A 16,997-nucleotide genomic window follows, 5' to 3' on the forward strand; every position below is an offset into this window, starting at 1 on the left:
AAGATCAATGGAGTTTCTCAGTAAATGTGTAAAAGGTAAAAGATGAAAAAATAAAGTTTTTCAATAAATGTAAAAACTTCAATAATGAATATACAATTGAAATTGAGTTATTTAACATCATGTTTGGAATGTATGATTGTAACATCAATTAAGTAAGAGGGTCAAATACCACTGAAAAAATATATAGTACTTAAATTATTAAATTTACAATTTTTTTATCTCAATATTTCCCCTCTCTTTCCACCATCATTTAGGATAAGAGAAAAAATCTAATTTGAAATAAAAATCTAATTCATTTGAAGTTCTAGAGAACGTGTCTCTTTTAATTTAAAAGTATAAAGTATAATTAAATTATGCAACGATGTATTTGTTTTATAATAAAGTTACATTTTTTAGTATATGAGATGAAGATTGAACCTTAAACCTTTTGATCAAAATCAAACACTTTATGCAAGTTGAGCAATGCTCATCAAAATATCATTTTGATTATTATACTTTTGAATTTATTTAATTATAGTCTATATATACTTTCAAATGTATTGAAGTATTGAAAATATGTAGATACAATTAAGTAAGCCTCAAAGTAAATAGATCAAGATAATATTTCACCTTAAATTAAGTTTATTTATTTATTTATTTATTCTGAAGGGTAGGAAATTAAGTTTAGAATATATAATATAGGAATAATAGATAAATATTTGCATAGTGATCTTAAACGAGATAGGAAATCTCCATTGCAAAGCAGTGACGGCGTTAAAGATGAAATAATTTATAATTTATTGTTTACTCCAATAAATTATATGTCCAAATTTAATAAAGTTAGACTTATTACCTACGTCATACATTTTTTCTAAGAAAACGTCACACAAAATTATTAATCATACATTAAAGCTAATAAAGAGGCATGTGATCTATATAGAAAAACATCACAATCTTATATAGACAATAGTATATTAATTTATTTATACGTAAAGAAAAATAATGAATTGCTTCGAAGATATTATTTAAAAGTCCCAACCAATAAAAAAAAATCCATAGCGAAATGTTTTAATTAGTAGTTTTATATGTCTATCGACTTCTTTAAAAATAAAGTAGAGCTTGGAGTACTTTAAAATTAATTATGCGTGCTTTTTTTAAAATAGAAAAATAATTTTAATGAACATTTAACTCATATCCATATAAGAACGTATGGTTTCACCTGAATCTTGAGTAGGAGAATAAAGTGTAGACATTGTTTCTAAATTCTCATAAGATCAAAGTTGAAATGTTGCCCTTCTTGTATTATACATCTCTTCAGAACGACGATCTTTCCTTTCAAAATCTATTTATCACGACAATCTGATCATCTTAATATATACATTTTTTCATGCGTGTAAATTATATAAATTTCAATGTCCATCAACTTACTAGTTTAATTCATATAAAATACAAACTCCTAATACAATAATGGAGGTTGAAGAAACCTGAAGTGGCTAATCGAAATTTGGTCTAGATATTTTGCCCTAAATATCCAAGGCAATAATACTATGCTGTTGGGAGGAATAGATCCTTCCATGTGAAAGGGTGACATCCATGGGTCCATGCCACATTGATTAGAGACAAAAGGGTTGGTAGGAGTAGTTAATGCGTTTATTGTTTTTACCTACTTTTGTGATGATTGATGTCAATATCTTTTTCCTTTAGGTTTGCTTGTATATTTTTCATAGTGATACTAGAAAGTTTGTTTTAATGATATTATATTATATTATATTTATTTTAATGTAATTAGGACAAGAGATTCAAATCATATACCTATTAGTTGTTAATGCATGTATGACAGTTGAATTCTATTCGCTTTGGTGTATTGAAAATTTTGCTATTTAAGGGGAGTTAGATTTCTTAAAAGAAAAATACTTAGGTGTATCTTGGATATCACATATCTTTGTGCATCCCACTAAATTATCCAGTCATAACTTGCAATGTGGCAAATTTGAATTTTTTCCTTTTTTGAAATATTTTAATATTTTGTATGTGAATGGTGAGAAGTGATACACAAAGATGGGTAATGCCTGGTGTCACATTTATACTTCTTCAATTGTGCAGTGCCATGATCTTTTCCTCGAACATGACCAGCCTAAAGGCTAATCCTAGCTAATACATTATTTTCTCGAGTCATCTTACTTTGTTGGAGCTTCAGGCGAGGTTATTTCATCCTCAGCCGAGCTTACGTAATCTTTGTCTCACAACGCACATCGAACATTCGTTCGACTAGTCGTACCTATGAGCATTCTTTCGCTTGCAGTGACATTGTCTTGATCGTATGTTCTCAACTTGATGCTTACAACTTAGCTTATCTCGACAATGTACGTCGCCCCTTCGTACATTCCAACTTCTCTCCTTCACCTTAGTTCTCCACCATTCGGTCATCCCATTCCTCATATTGTCAGGACCTTACCAGCATGAGTTCTGGCCCATAACGGGGTCAATACTACTTTATCCAACTCATTATAAGCTTTTTACTTCATCTCGAGTCAGGAACTAACTTAACTTGTCAATTGGGATAAGTCTTGCCTCTAGCTGAACTGAGAGTAACTTTCTAACGCTCATTGGGTGTCCATCAGTGTTCAACGATGCCACCCTGAACCTTAGAATAACATAAAGCTTCATTCCACATAGGGACACGTTTATCAAGAATCGACTCTCGAGTCATTCACATCTACCGGGACCAACGAAACAACCATCAATACGAACATCATCAAGGCATGACGACACTTGCAACCATACCGCGTCGTTTGAGGATACTGTGCTGGAACCTGAGCATATATACCAACCTCCATTCTTTTCGAAAAGGAGCAATGTTCGGCACACTCGTGCCAGTCGACACTGTCCTTGAGTTACTCCTCCTCATAGGAAGTTGTCTGAGACACTCATCCCCGACACTCACCCACGCCATGACACACTTGTGGTAGTTCACTTAGGCACCAATGCCCATGGGTGGTAGAGAGACAACACCATGTCTCTCCCTTATAGTATTTTCTGAACATTTCCTTACTTGCCACCCATGCATATGGATTATGGCGAACGGTCACTCGCCAACATAGAGCTTTCATCTGAACTCTGATTGACTTGAAATTCAACGTGCTTGCATATTTCCTCAATATGCGCTCTAGAGTTGCCGTCCAAACTCACGACGAGACCCTAACTTTCAAGGTCATGGTCGCGGACCCCATCTGGCCCCCACTAAGCTCGTCATTGACACCACCAATGACAATGGTGTTTGTCTTCTTATTTGATGTTCAATCTGGCATGTTTGCTTACTATTCTTTATGTGTTAGATGATGCATCGTCCTCGATCGCATCGCACTTTACTTCTCTTGCCCTTTCTTTGGCCTGATAGATGACATCGTTTTAGATGTCATCGTGATTGCTTCTTATCTCGTCCACTTCGTGGGAGTCTCAACCCACTTTGTCATAGTAGGGTCGAGACACTATTTCCCACTTAACACTGTCATCGTCCTCGATGACTCTATTTCTAGGTCGACACAGTCTCCCCCACTTATTCTCCTCATCATTCTCGATGATGCTCACCCTTATAGTAAGGTCGAGACATTCTCCCCTACTTAATCACGTCATCGTCCTTGATGACGCTCTTCCTTGTAGTGGGGTCGAGACACTCGACACACCCAAGTATTACCCTTCTTAAAATATGTTGCGTGGACATATTTTGGGCATTTTCTTGCTTCTTCTTTATACACAGACACACACCCACTTATTTATTTATTTATTCATTCATTATAATGCATTCATGCAACTCATGATATTGATTATTAATGGGAAAACATAAATTATTTAGGGCTGACAAGAGAAATAACAAATGTTAAAGTTTCATTTAGAAAAATGGTAAAAAAATTTCAAAATTGTAAAAACAGCAAAACAAATTCAAATAATAGAAAATACAAATTGGTAAATGACCAAACTACCTCAAAGACTAACAAATTGAGTACAAATAGACAATGTTTTAAAAACAACTCGAACATTGCAAATATACTATATCTAAACTTCTATAAGCAAAAATAAATAAATAAATAATATAATATAAACCAAAAACTAAAAAACAAACAGCGTAGTCAAAATCTTAGAAATGGTTTGAAAATCTAAAAACTCGCCAATATGGTCCTCATTGAGAAACAATTGGCAGTTGCTTCTTCAATGGACGACCACGATGGTGTGTTTGTGGTGCGATGGTCATCAGTGGTGGCATGCAACCACTTAGAGAACCAATCGATGATGAACAAAAGAAGATTTGATAGTCGTGTAAACCGAAATGTAGCAGAGAGGGCGATAGTGAGAGAAGAAATGATGTAAGGTTGTAAATGAGATGACCCAATATGCGACTGTGGTGAGAAGGGTGTGCTAGCATAAACTTTAAAGGAGAGGTTGTGGAGATGTTATGGCTAGAAGTTACTGCAAATGGAAACTAGGAAAGAGAGAAAGAAAAGGATGGGATAAGAGGAAGGTAAAATATAATGAGGGGTTTTTTAAAAAATATATATTTTTAAATATGTAGGGAGGAAAGTGCTTAGATTTTTTTTTTTCATGAAAATTATAAATATATTCAAACATTGGAAATAAGGGTTAGTTTTTTTTTTTTTTTTTTTCCTCTTCTTCTTCTTCTAAAATGGAACAATATAAAACAAATTTTATCAAAATAATAAATATATTTTATATACCAATGATATATTGTTATATTATTAGATTACATTTTAAAGAGTATAAACTATATAAATAATAATAATATACACACAAAAAATTAATATAATAACAAACTGCATAAACAAATAATAAAAAAATAAAACAAAATTTGATAACAAAAGATAGATTCAAATAGATATCGTTGGAGAAAAATCAAGAAGAACCTCTAATGTAAATAAAAAAATACGAAAAATGAAAATTAAAATCGCATAACTTCATATTACAATGGCACTATATGTGTAAATGTAGATTAGTCAATCTCATAACTTCACGTTGCAATTACACTGTATTTACAATGTATATTAGTTAATTTTCAGAACTGGAAATATGTTCAACTTTATATTACAATTTGAAACTGATAATAACATATTTAAACTAATAAAAAGAGATTTAGATAAAATTAAATCAGGTTATCTGTTCGCATATGGAGGAACCGCGGTATCATGGCGACCAGTGAAACCGACCATAACAATCACTTCTTTAAATTATGGTGAAATCTTTGCAATCCACGAGGCTAATCGAAAGTGCGTGTGACTAAGATTAATGACTCAACACATTTGTGGAACATGTGGTTTGCCTTTTAATAAAAAAACTTTCAACAATATTATACGAAGACAACAGAACATGTATAGCCCAAATCAAACGATGATATATTAAAGGAGATAGAACAAAACATATTTCATCAAAACTTCTCTACACCCACGATCTTGAAGAAGATGTTGACATCAATGTACAATAAATCTGTTCAAAAGATAACCTGAAAGATTTATTTACAAAGGCATTACCCACCACAACCTTTGAAAAATCGATGCACAACATTAGAATGCAACGACTCAAAGATTTTAAATGATGTTTTCACGAGGGGAAGTAAATATATTGTACTATTTTATGAGTGTATATTACATTAAATATATACTTTTTTTTCTTTTACTAGGGTTTTTCATAGTAAGATTTTAATGAGGCATATTTCATATATATAATGAGCATCTAAGGAAGAGTTTTATAAATATTATAATAATAGATGCCCATTAGATGCTCGTGCTTATTGTCCATTGACCATGTGTCATACCCCTATTTCCCCAAGTGTTGTCTACTTGTCTCAAAATTACACACTATTAGTATCAATGTAATCCACCTAGTGACATTTGGTAGGTTTTGTAAGATACACACATATTGGTAAGAAATCCAAAAGGCTTGGAGGAAGTTTCCATTTTCTCCCATTTCCTATAATTTGATGTATTTCATTTAATTATTTAGTTATTTTATTTTATTTCAAATATATCTTCTCCATATCCGTGTTCTCGTCATACGCCATTGTGCTCCTCAATGTTACAACACTTTTGCTCTAGACCGATTTTTTAGTCCATTTTAAAAGAAAAACTTCCAATTTTTTTAAATTTTAGTCAGAAAATCATTTTTACACCATACATTTCATAAATTTTTTAAAATTTGAATTATTTCATTATGATATTTTATTTTTCATATTTGACTAATTTAGCATCCATCATTTCAAAATGTTTATTATTTTTTTTTTTTATTAATACTTGTTTTTATTATTTATTAATTTCGATTGATATTCATTTAATGCACAATAAAAATTAATGTTTCCTTCATTTTAGAATATTTAGTGTATCTTTTATTTCTCTCCATATTTCTAGTTGAAAATGGAAATTTCCTCTATTAAAATCTTGAGTATATATAAAATATACTGGAAAATGTAAATATACATTGTATATGCTATAGTTTATTTTTTGGCGTGTTTACAAATATACTAAAAAATGTAAATATATATCTCATATAGTGTTCGATATACAATATGATATATTGTACAAAATATATTGTCTATGCACTTATCAAATATACCACGGTTTATTTATAGAAACTTCAAATATATATCTAATATTTTGTACTGTAGATAACAAATATACTCGTTTTCTCCTTCAAAGCTTATTGTTGATTCATGCTTTCATTCACGAGAACTCTTTTCGAATTTTTGGAAACACTTTATTTACTTACATGGATTTTGAAAAGAATGTCACTTTGGAAAGTTCATAACCACAAGAAACTTTCCTATCTTTTGATATCGATACTATTGTATATGTTTTTTTTTTTTTTTTTTATAGTTGTTTAAATGGTAAAATTGCATAAAATAGTTTCAAGTATAGCAAAAATGTTATTGTTTATCAATGATAAACTGCAATTGACATCTATTAGTGGGCGATAGATTGCAATAGACATATATCAAACACTGATAGATGTCTATCGTGGTCTATTGCCGATAAATAGTGACATTTTGTTATATTTGTAAATAAATTGATTCATTCTCCTTTAGTTGAAATCTTTTTAAAAAAAGAATGGTAATAAAGGCCAAAGAAGTAAACTGGAATTTTTTTAAAAAATAATATTATTTTAATATTTATTGACAAAAATAAGGTTGGTTTGGAACTATTGACAAAAATAGGGTTGTGAAATCGTGGATGGGGGCCATGAGTTTTGAGTCAGCAGATAAATCGTGTGCCCCGTTCATGATTTAAGGCAAGGACAACCACAAAAAAATCTTTTTATATTTTTTAGCGTTTTTGCATATTCGAAAAATCGTGAAATTCAAATTTTCAAAGGCCTATAGTAAAATAAAAATTGAATCAAAGCCACGAATTAAAGTTAAATATATATTTTTTTCACATTTTCCCCCAACTTCCGTCTTCTTCTTTTATTTTTTAAGTTTTTTTTTTTTTGTATTTTTGGAGAATCGCGAAATTCAAATTTTTAATTGCAAATAAAAATTGAATCTTTAGCCTCGAATTAATTCTAGATATTTTTTTCTTTCACATTTTCCCCCAACTTCTGTTTTCTTCTTTTATTTTTTAGTGTTTTTTTTGCATTTTCGGAGAATCTTTTACCGTGAAATTTAAATTCTTAAAGGCGTATGGTAAAATAAAATTTGAATCAAATTTCTAGCAATGAATTAAGACTAAATCTATTTTTATTTTCACATTTTCCCCCAACTTTCATTTTCTTCTTTTATTTTCTAGTGTTTTTTTTTTTTTTTTTTTTTTTTCGGATACTGTGAAATTCAAAAAGGCATATGATAAAAAAAATTGAATAAAATTTATAAGGCTAAATTTATTTATTTTTTTCACATTTTCCCCAACTTCTGTCTTCTTTTTTTTTTTAGTGTTTTTTTTTTTTGTATTTTTTGATGTGAAATTCAAATTTTTAAAGACCTACAATAAAATAAAAATTAAATCAAATTTCTAGTCACGAATGAAGGCAAAATCTATTTTTTTCTCATAGATTTGTTTTACCGTAATTTTTTTTCTACATAGATTTGTTTTACTGGTAAATTCAAATAGATTTGTTCCCCTTTGTATCCACGAGTTTGTTAGCTGATATAAAAATCGTGTATCGGGTACACGATTTTGCTACCTTATTTTTGTCAATACTTTCTTCCTCCACCTACTTTTGTAATTTCTTTCTAATATATCCTATTTTTGTCATTATCTTTAAAAAATACATTATTCTTGAACTTACCCGTGGACCAAACTTTTAAGTAAAATAATAACGCATAGGCTATTCAGGTAAAAAAAATAAAAAAAGTTCAAACCTTTGACCAAACTTTTAAGTAAAATAATAATGCATTAGTCTATTATGTAAAAAATAAAAAAGTTTAAATAATTGTGTATTTGACATTTTTTTAAATCCAATATTGTTTTCAAATATAATAAAATACACTCAAATATTTTTATATATAGTAAAATTTCACTGTGGGCAAATGGGTTTGACATGTTCCTTTCTAGATTTATATCGCTTATAAAAATTAAAAATTAGGTTTATATAAATATAGGTTAAAGAGAAATTGTCTTAAATGGAAAAAATATTTAAAATATTTTCAAATATAGTAAAATCATAGTTTATTATTGACTGATATTGATAGGTATCTATCAATAGTAGATGATCTATATTTAAAAATATTTTCAACGATTTTTTCATTTAAAAGAATTTCTCTTTAACCTATATCTGTATACACCTCATTTTTAATTTTGAAAAGCAATTTAAAACTAAAAACGAACATGTCAAAACCCATTCGCCCGTAAGTTTGAGCCCCCATAAGAAAGCAGTAGTAAAGCCCGGCCCAAATTCATTGTCGAGTGGGCGTCAGTTTGATTCCAGCAGAAGGCAGACCTCCTCTACGAATCACCAAATCACAGCGAAATTCATCGCTTGGCGCGGCCATGGCGTCGTTCGGCTCTCTGAAGAACGCCATCTTCGAAAGAGAAGAGAGAAAACAGTGCGTTCTCTTGTCTTCAATCTCTCTTAACATGTCCATAACTCATCTCCATGGAGCTCTTTCTTTCACTTATTCTTAACTAATTTTCTTCCTTATTCTTGAAAATTTTGCAGACAGTACCAGGCTCATGTGCGAGGGCTTAATGCTTACGATCGCCACAAGAAGTTTATGCATGATTATGGTGCGATTTCTACTTTATTAATCTTTACTTTACTTTTCGTGGAGCATTTTTGTGTAATTAATGAGCATTTGTGAGGGAAACGATTAGATTCGTGATTATGGCTTAATTATATGTTGCTTTAGTTGAATTTAGCGCATGATCTTATATTTCAACATGACGAATCAGTTACTAGTAGTGGGGGCGAAATTACTGCTCATTTATGGAAGTGGATGAATATTATTGTTTAGCTTTTAGCTCATTCGGATTTTGTCTATCGCGGTTGCAAATGGAATAGAGCGACAACATGGCCATTGACCCGTTGCTCTAAGAATTGTTAAAAAAAACTCATTAAGTTAGCTTATTAGCTAACAGACGGACTTGAAGGAAGCTTGCAAATATTGAGCCCCTTATTTGCACATCCTGGAGTCCTAAAGCAAAAGAATGATGAACAGTTTCCTTCACTAAGATGACAGGAGGCTACAGTCATCCTAACATACAGTTTGATGCAAGAAATATTTCAGGTAACCTCGAGATTAGTTCAAGTACATTAAGTATATTACAGACCTGAATTGTGCCTCTGGCCTTTTGGTCTTTTAGCCTTGAACTTCGGCAGGGTATTAAAATTTATTATTTAGAGACTAGAGTAGGGGAAAAAAGACGAGTACATAAATCTGAGGAAGTACTAAGAATTCGGTGGAGCATTAGTGCTTGTATATGTCAGACGAAGTACTGAAATTTCAATGCGATAATGCGAGTCATACCTTATTTGAGTTATTTTATTTTATTTATATATATAAAATGTTGTATAAATATATCGTGGCTAAGAAAGATTCGTAAACGAATGAACTATGGTTGTCCACTTTCATGCTAGTTAACGTAAATTTCTTCTAGGAAAGGATAAGAATTTATTAATTTGTGCTAAAAGTTAAAGTAATATTAAGGCTTCAATTTGGTTCGTGTATCAAAGTAGACCTTTTTCCTACATGTTCATTCCTCTCAAAAATAGCTGATATATTTATTAAAAAGACGACTTCAAACTAAGACTGTATTATGGATTTTGAACAATCTATTGGTTAGGCTTATGGATTTTCGTAATAATTTTTCTTTTATTTTCCCGTGTTACTATTTGTTTTGGAAGCCGAAGCAGTAGAAAGAGAACCTCATATCTTAAAACATCTGAAATTGTGTCAAATTCTTGTCAGTCAATGCAACTAACGAATACGAATAGGCGTATCTTCATTTTTTTTAATAGCTCTATAGTCCTCCTTAGTAGGTTACCAGATTGATACTCAGTTATTTTTTTACTATTTGAATTGTGTGGTCTTTATTGGTTGCAGTTCATTTCTACGGGAAAAATAAAACTGGGGGAGAAAAATTTCCTATCAAGACTGATCAAGACACCTTGAGGGAGGGCTACCGGTAAGAACCCACTATTCTTCTTATGGCAGTCATTATAAAGTTCCTCGTCTTCATGTTTGCAATACGTGTTATGACCAGATTAGTGGTGTTTTCAGTAAGAAATAAACTATGTCATAGTTATACTGGTAGTGCGTGTTTTTTTTTTTTTTTTTTTTTTAAAAAAATTAAATAGTTTTTCTTCCCTTCTTTGGAATAAGAAAGTTTATAGGCTATTTTCAATGAATTATTTTCAAGGTTCATTCGTTCGGAAGAAGATGACATGGATACATCATGGGAGCAGAAGCTCGTGAAGCGATATTATGATAAGCTTTTCAAAGAGTATCCTATGTATAATCTGATGCCATATTTCTGGGCTTTAGCCGTTTGTTATATTGATTAGATAGAGTTTTAGATCTGGCTTTTGTCTTTGATTTCTATTTGTCAATTTGGTTGTTGAACTTTTAAAAGTTTCATTTTAGTCATTAAACTTTTTTCCATGTTTTCTTAAATTTCAGTTCATTAATATTTAAAATATCAACATTAGTCTTCAAACTTTTTTTAAGAGCTCATATTTAGTCTCTATCTTGATAATGTGAATAGGACATAGATAATAAAGGGGTTAAATTACATTTCAAGGAATTTAAAGAAAAATGGAGGACTAAAAATGAGATTTTAAGAGTTAAATGACCAAAGCAAGTTGTGGGTAGAAATTGAATGACCAAAATCAAAATTTAAAAATTTAGGGGCCAAACTACCAGAGACTAGATAATAGTTTAAAGACAGAAACTACATTGAAATCTGATTAAATTACTGCTACAGGTGCCTTAGAAGTACTTATAGCAGTTAAGGTTTTCTTTGTGTAACCGTTGAATATATATATTTTTTTGACTGTGCATTTCAAGGGCTACATTGCTGTTAGGGAAGCTGGAAACAGTTTAATTCGATCCCCCATTTAGTTACTTTTTTTTTAAGCATATGTGCAATGCTTCTTATCACAAGAACAAAATTAGTACTTTTTTATGCTTATGTGAGAGCAAATCAGATATTGTTGCCTTAAATTCATCGAAGATACTGCATAGCTGATATGACACAATACAAAAGTGGGAAGGTGAGCTATGAAGTTTTCTCATTACTTCACTTCTATTTTCCGTTTCTTACTGAAATTTTCACGTGAAATTCAAACTAGTATTAAAACTTTCTTTATAGATTGGTCTCAGGTGGCGTACGGAGAAGGAAGTAATATCTGGGAAAGGTACAATTTTTTTAATGTCCATTCTTTAGTATCTGCCATCTTTTCTTTCATTTTTTTAATTTTAGTTATTAACTTTTAGTATGAACTTCCATTATCCTGCTGCTTGACTGTACAATCGGTTGCCTTTTGATGATATCGCCTTTTCGTTTATTATTTACTTTACTTTGAATATTTGTTTATCTGGCTAATTGGCTGTGTGGTTAGCTAGGAGCCTTATAAAAATTATTCCACTTCTTTAAGTACCTTGTTCATTTTTTTTTTATTTTGGATATTGAAACTACCTCATTTTAAATGTACGCTGTATCTTGTTTTCACAATTTGTCTATTGACATTTTATAGTTGAAAAAAGTACTAATTTCCTGTAGGCTGTAATCTTTATCTTTTTTGTTGGGATTTATGCTCGAGCTTTTGCTTGACCACTTTTTCTTCTGTCAGGGCAGTTCATATGCGGTAACAAGCATTGTGATGAGAAGGATGGTTTAGCAAGCTATGAGGTAATATTAATATATATTTAGATACCAGCTACAACTAGTTTACTACTTCAACATATCAGGATATGATAGAGACTTGATAATGTATAAATAGGAACATATTAATTGGGACTGTGGATATTAACTGGGTACTGCTTTTATATTGAAAGACATAGGAAGGACTTTGTCTTCTGATTAAACTTTAAAGGCTTATTTGAGGGCAATAAGAGCAGAGGAGAGATATGACATGGATATATAAGTTTTTGGATGGGACCTGTTGTTCAGTGGATTCTGGCACTGCCCATCACACCTTACTACTCTGTTCGAATGAGTTGAACAGATTGTTTTTACTTTAGCATAAGCAGATTAAACTGTTAGGTGTGGTGGTAATATGATATGGTGTTACATGAAGAAGTATTGAATTCATCATGTTGTCATTACTTAGTTTAGGTTAATAATCTATGCAGTAGATTTTGCAAATCAGAATCAATATTCAAATCCACATAAGAAAGAATGAATTGAAAAAAGATCAAGCTTAAAATAGTGTATTAGCTTAGAGTTTTTTAGTCTGGTAGTGACATTGCAAGATAAAATGTAGTACTTCATGGACATTGAGTTTGGGTGTTTATCTGTTCTCCCTCGACCCCCCCCTCTTTTTCTCCTGCCAACTTCAAAGTACCTGAATTTACTTCTACATGGTCAATTCAATTATTTCCAAGAAGTTCCTTGTTTGACTGCAATTTTTCTTTCATGAGGCCAAAGATGGCCTGTTTGGCTAGGAAAAGGAGTTTAGCAAAATTAAGAAACAGATGCTTGAAATTTTCTTTTAAAAACACAGGATCGATAATGAGGATTTAATGATGGAAATTCATGTGGTTGCAAACTTGGAAGTGGTTAGTGCAGGTGCTATTGGTATAGGTATTGATAGTGGATAGTGCAGGTGCTATTGGTATAGGTATTGATGTACAGTATACAGGCAAAATGTCAATATTTACTATTGCAACTTTATTTGACATAATGACATGTCCTGATGAGCTGGGATGTTCAAATTTGGAATGGTTTTCCATTTGTTACAAGATCAAAGTTCTAAATGAACGATGTTGGCCGCTTCTAGTTACTGCATGTCTTTTTACTTCTCTATTATTGCAGGTGAACTTTTCTTATTTTGAAGCAGGAGAAAACAAACAAGCCCTTGTAAAGCTGGTAACTTGTGAGAGGTCGGTGGTCATTTTTATATGCTAAGGTTCCCGATTCTATTTCTTTTTCCCCTCAGCGACTGTGCTGTTTGTATCAGCACTTCGATGTGGTTGTGTCCTTTGTAGTTTTTATTCATTATGCTCCATTAGATCCGTTTGAACTCTTTTATATTACTGAAAAGGCCGCTTCTTTCCTAAACTGTGATTTGATCTTATGGAATATCTTTATCTTTTGCCAGATGATTGAAGGACGCTTTTAGATAATACTAGACATATTCATATTGTTTCTATAGTATTGTTTCCATAATCATGGGTGATATGTTTGGATGAGACTGTCATTTATTCTTCCTCTTCGATTGAAGCCAAACATTTTACATGCTTCTTTATCTTTTATAGATATGCAAATCATGGAATGCTGAATTAAGTAATTAATTAGGATCTGAATACATAATCATTAAATGCAGTTCTTTAATTCCATTTTGCATGATTTTGAATGTCATGTAGTCATCTGCACGTATTTATAGGTTTTGTTTCTGCTTGGATATGGATCATATGTTGAATCAGGTTGCTGTTTAGTTTCCATTCCTTCCACACTTCATTACTTATATTTAAATGTGATGTCAGATACGAATATGAATCAAAGCAACGATTTTCACTGTAACTCTTTGTTTGGAATATTAATTATTCTTTTTCTGATCGTCTTCAATCCTTTTTTTGTTTGGAATATTAATTTCCCTGATGACTAAAACCATCGTCTTCGATCCTTTTTCTATTTTCATATTGTCTCCTTGCGTTTCTTTGTAAGGTTTATTTACCAATATTTTCTCCCATCTTGGATAATTTGGAATAGATGCTTAAAAAAGCTTCACTACAAGAGAAAGAAAGAAAAGGAGAAACAGGAAAGGAAGGAGCAAGATATGTCCAAAAGGAAGAGGTGCTATTCAAAACTCTAAAGGAGCACTTTTCTGCTTGTCAACTTTTACAGAAGCTGACTGTTATATTTACTTTCAGGTCAAGTGATGACAACTCAGATAGTGAGGATGAAGGGAGCAGAACGAGGAGAAAAGGTATGATGAAGTGCCCTCTATAATTTGGAGAAGTTATTCAATTGTGTTTGCCACTTTTAGACCATTACATATATGAGAGATTATTAATTACTGTTGTCCTTTTTTTTCTCCTTTTTTTGTGTAAAGAAAGTTGAAGTAGTTGATTACAAGAACTTCAAGATATCATACACATTGGATCTTTTGTTATAGAAGGAAACCCTTTCCTAGGCTTGGTACTATGTTCTCAGGTTCATTTGGTAGTATAAAAAGTTGGATCGATAGTAGAAATCAGAGAACCATTTCGATAATTTGTAGAACAAGGAAATACAGAGCGATACCCCAAATAGTTAGAGGAATTTGAAACTTCCCTCTCTGATCAACTCAAGCGTCCTTAGCTAGTGAGTTACACTCTTAATAATCACATTTCTTTCCTATTGAATAGACTAGAAACTACTGGCTAGACTGGCAAGAGGATCTTGTGGCTGATATCAATTGAGCTCTTATTTGGTTGATTTAGAAGGAAAGAAATGCCATAAATTTAGAAGGAAAGCCCTGAAGCAGTTTTAGACATTTCCATATTGCAGGCTTAAAAAACATCCTAGCTTCTTTTTATTTCGGAGGGGTACAAATTTCTAGGTTTTATTATAATTTTTATTTTGATATTCGTTGAGTGTCCGGACCAGCTTATGCACACCTCGACGAATCTCACGGGACAACTCACCTGCCAAATTTCTAGCTTTTCACAACTATAGTTTAAATATTCTCATATTCAATCGGAGAATTTTCGTAACCTCATTGGATCGGCTTGCCCTTTTATAACATTTCGCATTTCTGTTCAAAATAAACTTTTGAATACTCAGTCTATTGGGAATGATTATTGCCATTTCTTTGCAGGAAAGAAGGCCTCAACATCATATGGGGATCATAAAGCTCACGACAAAGAAGACTTTGATGAATATCTGGAGGGAATGTTTCCATAATGATCTTGATGAATATGGGCCTCAGGACTACACTTTCAGCCTCGACGATTATTATTTTCAGCGATCCGCTTCCTTGAAACCTTTTTGAAGACGACAAATGGCTGTGGGTTGTACGCATACACCTTTTTATTTTTTTGGGAAACTTGTATCTTAACATAAAACATCATGTTCATGTGGTTCTCGAAATTGTTTAATTGTATTGCAGCCTTGTCATGATCTATATATCTTGTTCTGTTATATGAGCTGTGTGCAGCAGGGGTTTTTGCTCAGAACCATTTGTACAAAAGCTTCTTTCCTTTGGGAGTGATAGGAAAATTGAACGATCAATCGAACATTGGTTTGTCGATTTTGAATCATCAGAAGCTTGGAAGTCTCCTATTGTATTCAATGTTCATACTCAGGCAAAGATGTTCTCGAGCCAGGACTGGGAAGAGCTTCCCAGTCCCTGCCCCACCCCCTATTTCAATCTCCATTTTTGTAAAAGAAAACTATTTATTCATTTTTTTTAACACTTCTTGAATTTATTCTCACCCAAATAAAATTTTCTGGGTCATTTCCAATACATTTTTTTTTTTTATTAAAGAGCACTAAAATTTCCTCATACAAACAATAATATTGTGTGCAAAAATATTAAACTATTCACCCATGGTTTCTTAAAGTAAAATTTAAATATTACAATAACATAGTCTAACACTTAACTTTAAATAAAAATAAGAAAGTCTTAAATGTTAAAAGATTATATGAAAGAGTTGATTATTGAAGTATGATTTTTGTAAAGTATTATATATATATAATCTTATATATTTGTATATATGTTATATTTATCGTGGCAAGGCGTGGAAGAAGAATGTAATCCCCATCCTTAACTAACGAGAAGAAAATTCTTCCTTCTCATTTCTCCATTTTTTGTCTAATCGAGTGTTTTTCGTCTCAACTCCCTATTATCCATCGTCACCCTCACTGTCACCAACCACCCCTTTCATCCTCTAGTTTTGACGTTTGTTGGCTCCCACCAATGAACTTGGACTGATAGTAATTGCGTTATATAAAACGGAATTTTTGACGAGGAAATGTCAAATTGTCTGGTTGGTGGGTAGGTGGATGTTAGAACTTCACATCCAGTTTGGCAGTTTAATTGATAAGGGGATATTTTGTCTCTGTCTATTTGTTTTTAACCTACATACAGGTAGGATGGGATGTTTTGAACAAAACTTTATTAGTTAAGTCACATGGATTGATCTTTCTAATATTCAATCCGGGTATTTTATTCCAATATTGAATATTTAAGAATAGAATCAATTATATAAACCTAGAAGTACAACTAAAACAACTAAAACATGTAATTTAACCAAGATATGTATATAAATTGATTGATCAGAAAAATAAAGCTATTTTAGAATTGTATTTAGACTTTCGTCAATTTAATCAAGTTTGGGTTTCTTCATTTATTTAATTCAAAATCAACATAACTCAACT

At 31.6% G+C, this 16,997-nt stretch overlaps 1 protein-coding gene across 2 annotated transcripts; it reads left to right on the forward strand.

The window, feature by feature from the left end:
- Positions 1 to 8,861: 8,861 nt before the first annotated feature.
- On the forward strand, positions 8,862 to 15,877 carry LOC120086171 (folate-sensitive fragile site protein). Of its 2 annotated transcripts, XM_039042680.2 has the most exons (11): positions 8,862 to 9,019; positions 9,133 to 9,200; positions 10,517 to 10,598; positions 10,833 to 10,916; positions 11,646 to 11,685; positions 11,784 to 11,829; positions 12,265 to 12,323; positions 13,449 to 13,516; positions 14,346 to 14,429; positions 14,507 to 14,562; positions 15,436 to 15,877. In XM_039042680.2, the coding sequence occupies exons 1-11, from the start codon at positions 8,964 to 8,966 to the stop codon at positions 15,519 to 15,521; spliced, it is 729 nt and encodes a 242-aa protein (XP_038898608.1). In that variant the 5' UTR covers positions 8,862 to 8,963; the 3' UTR covers positions 15,522 to 15,877. The 2 variants fall into 2 exon arrangements, with proteins under 2 accessions (XP_038898608.1, XP_090174199.1); XM_090318073.1 differs by lacking the exons at positions 8,862 to 9,019; positions 9,133 to 9,200 and adding an exon at positions 9,545 to 9,700.
- The last annotated feature ends 1,120 nt before the right edge of the window (positions 15,878 to 16,997 follow it).

Source organism: Benincasa hispida, chromosome 9 (genome assembly GCF_027475165.1).
Source record: "Benincasa hispida cultivar pf3 chromosome 9, pf3_genome.v1.1, whole genome shotgun sequence".
Taxonomy (NCBI): Eukaryota; Viridiplantae; Streptophyta; class Magnoliopsida; order Cucurbitales; family Cucurbitaceae; genus Benincasa; species Benincasa hispida.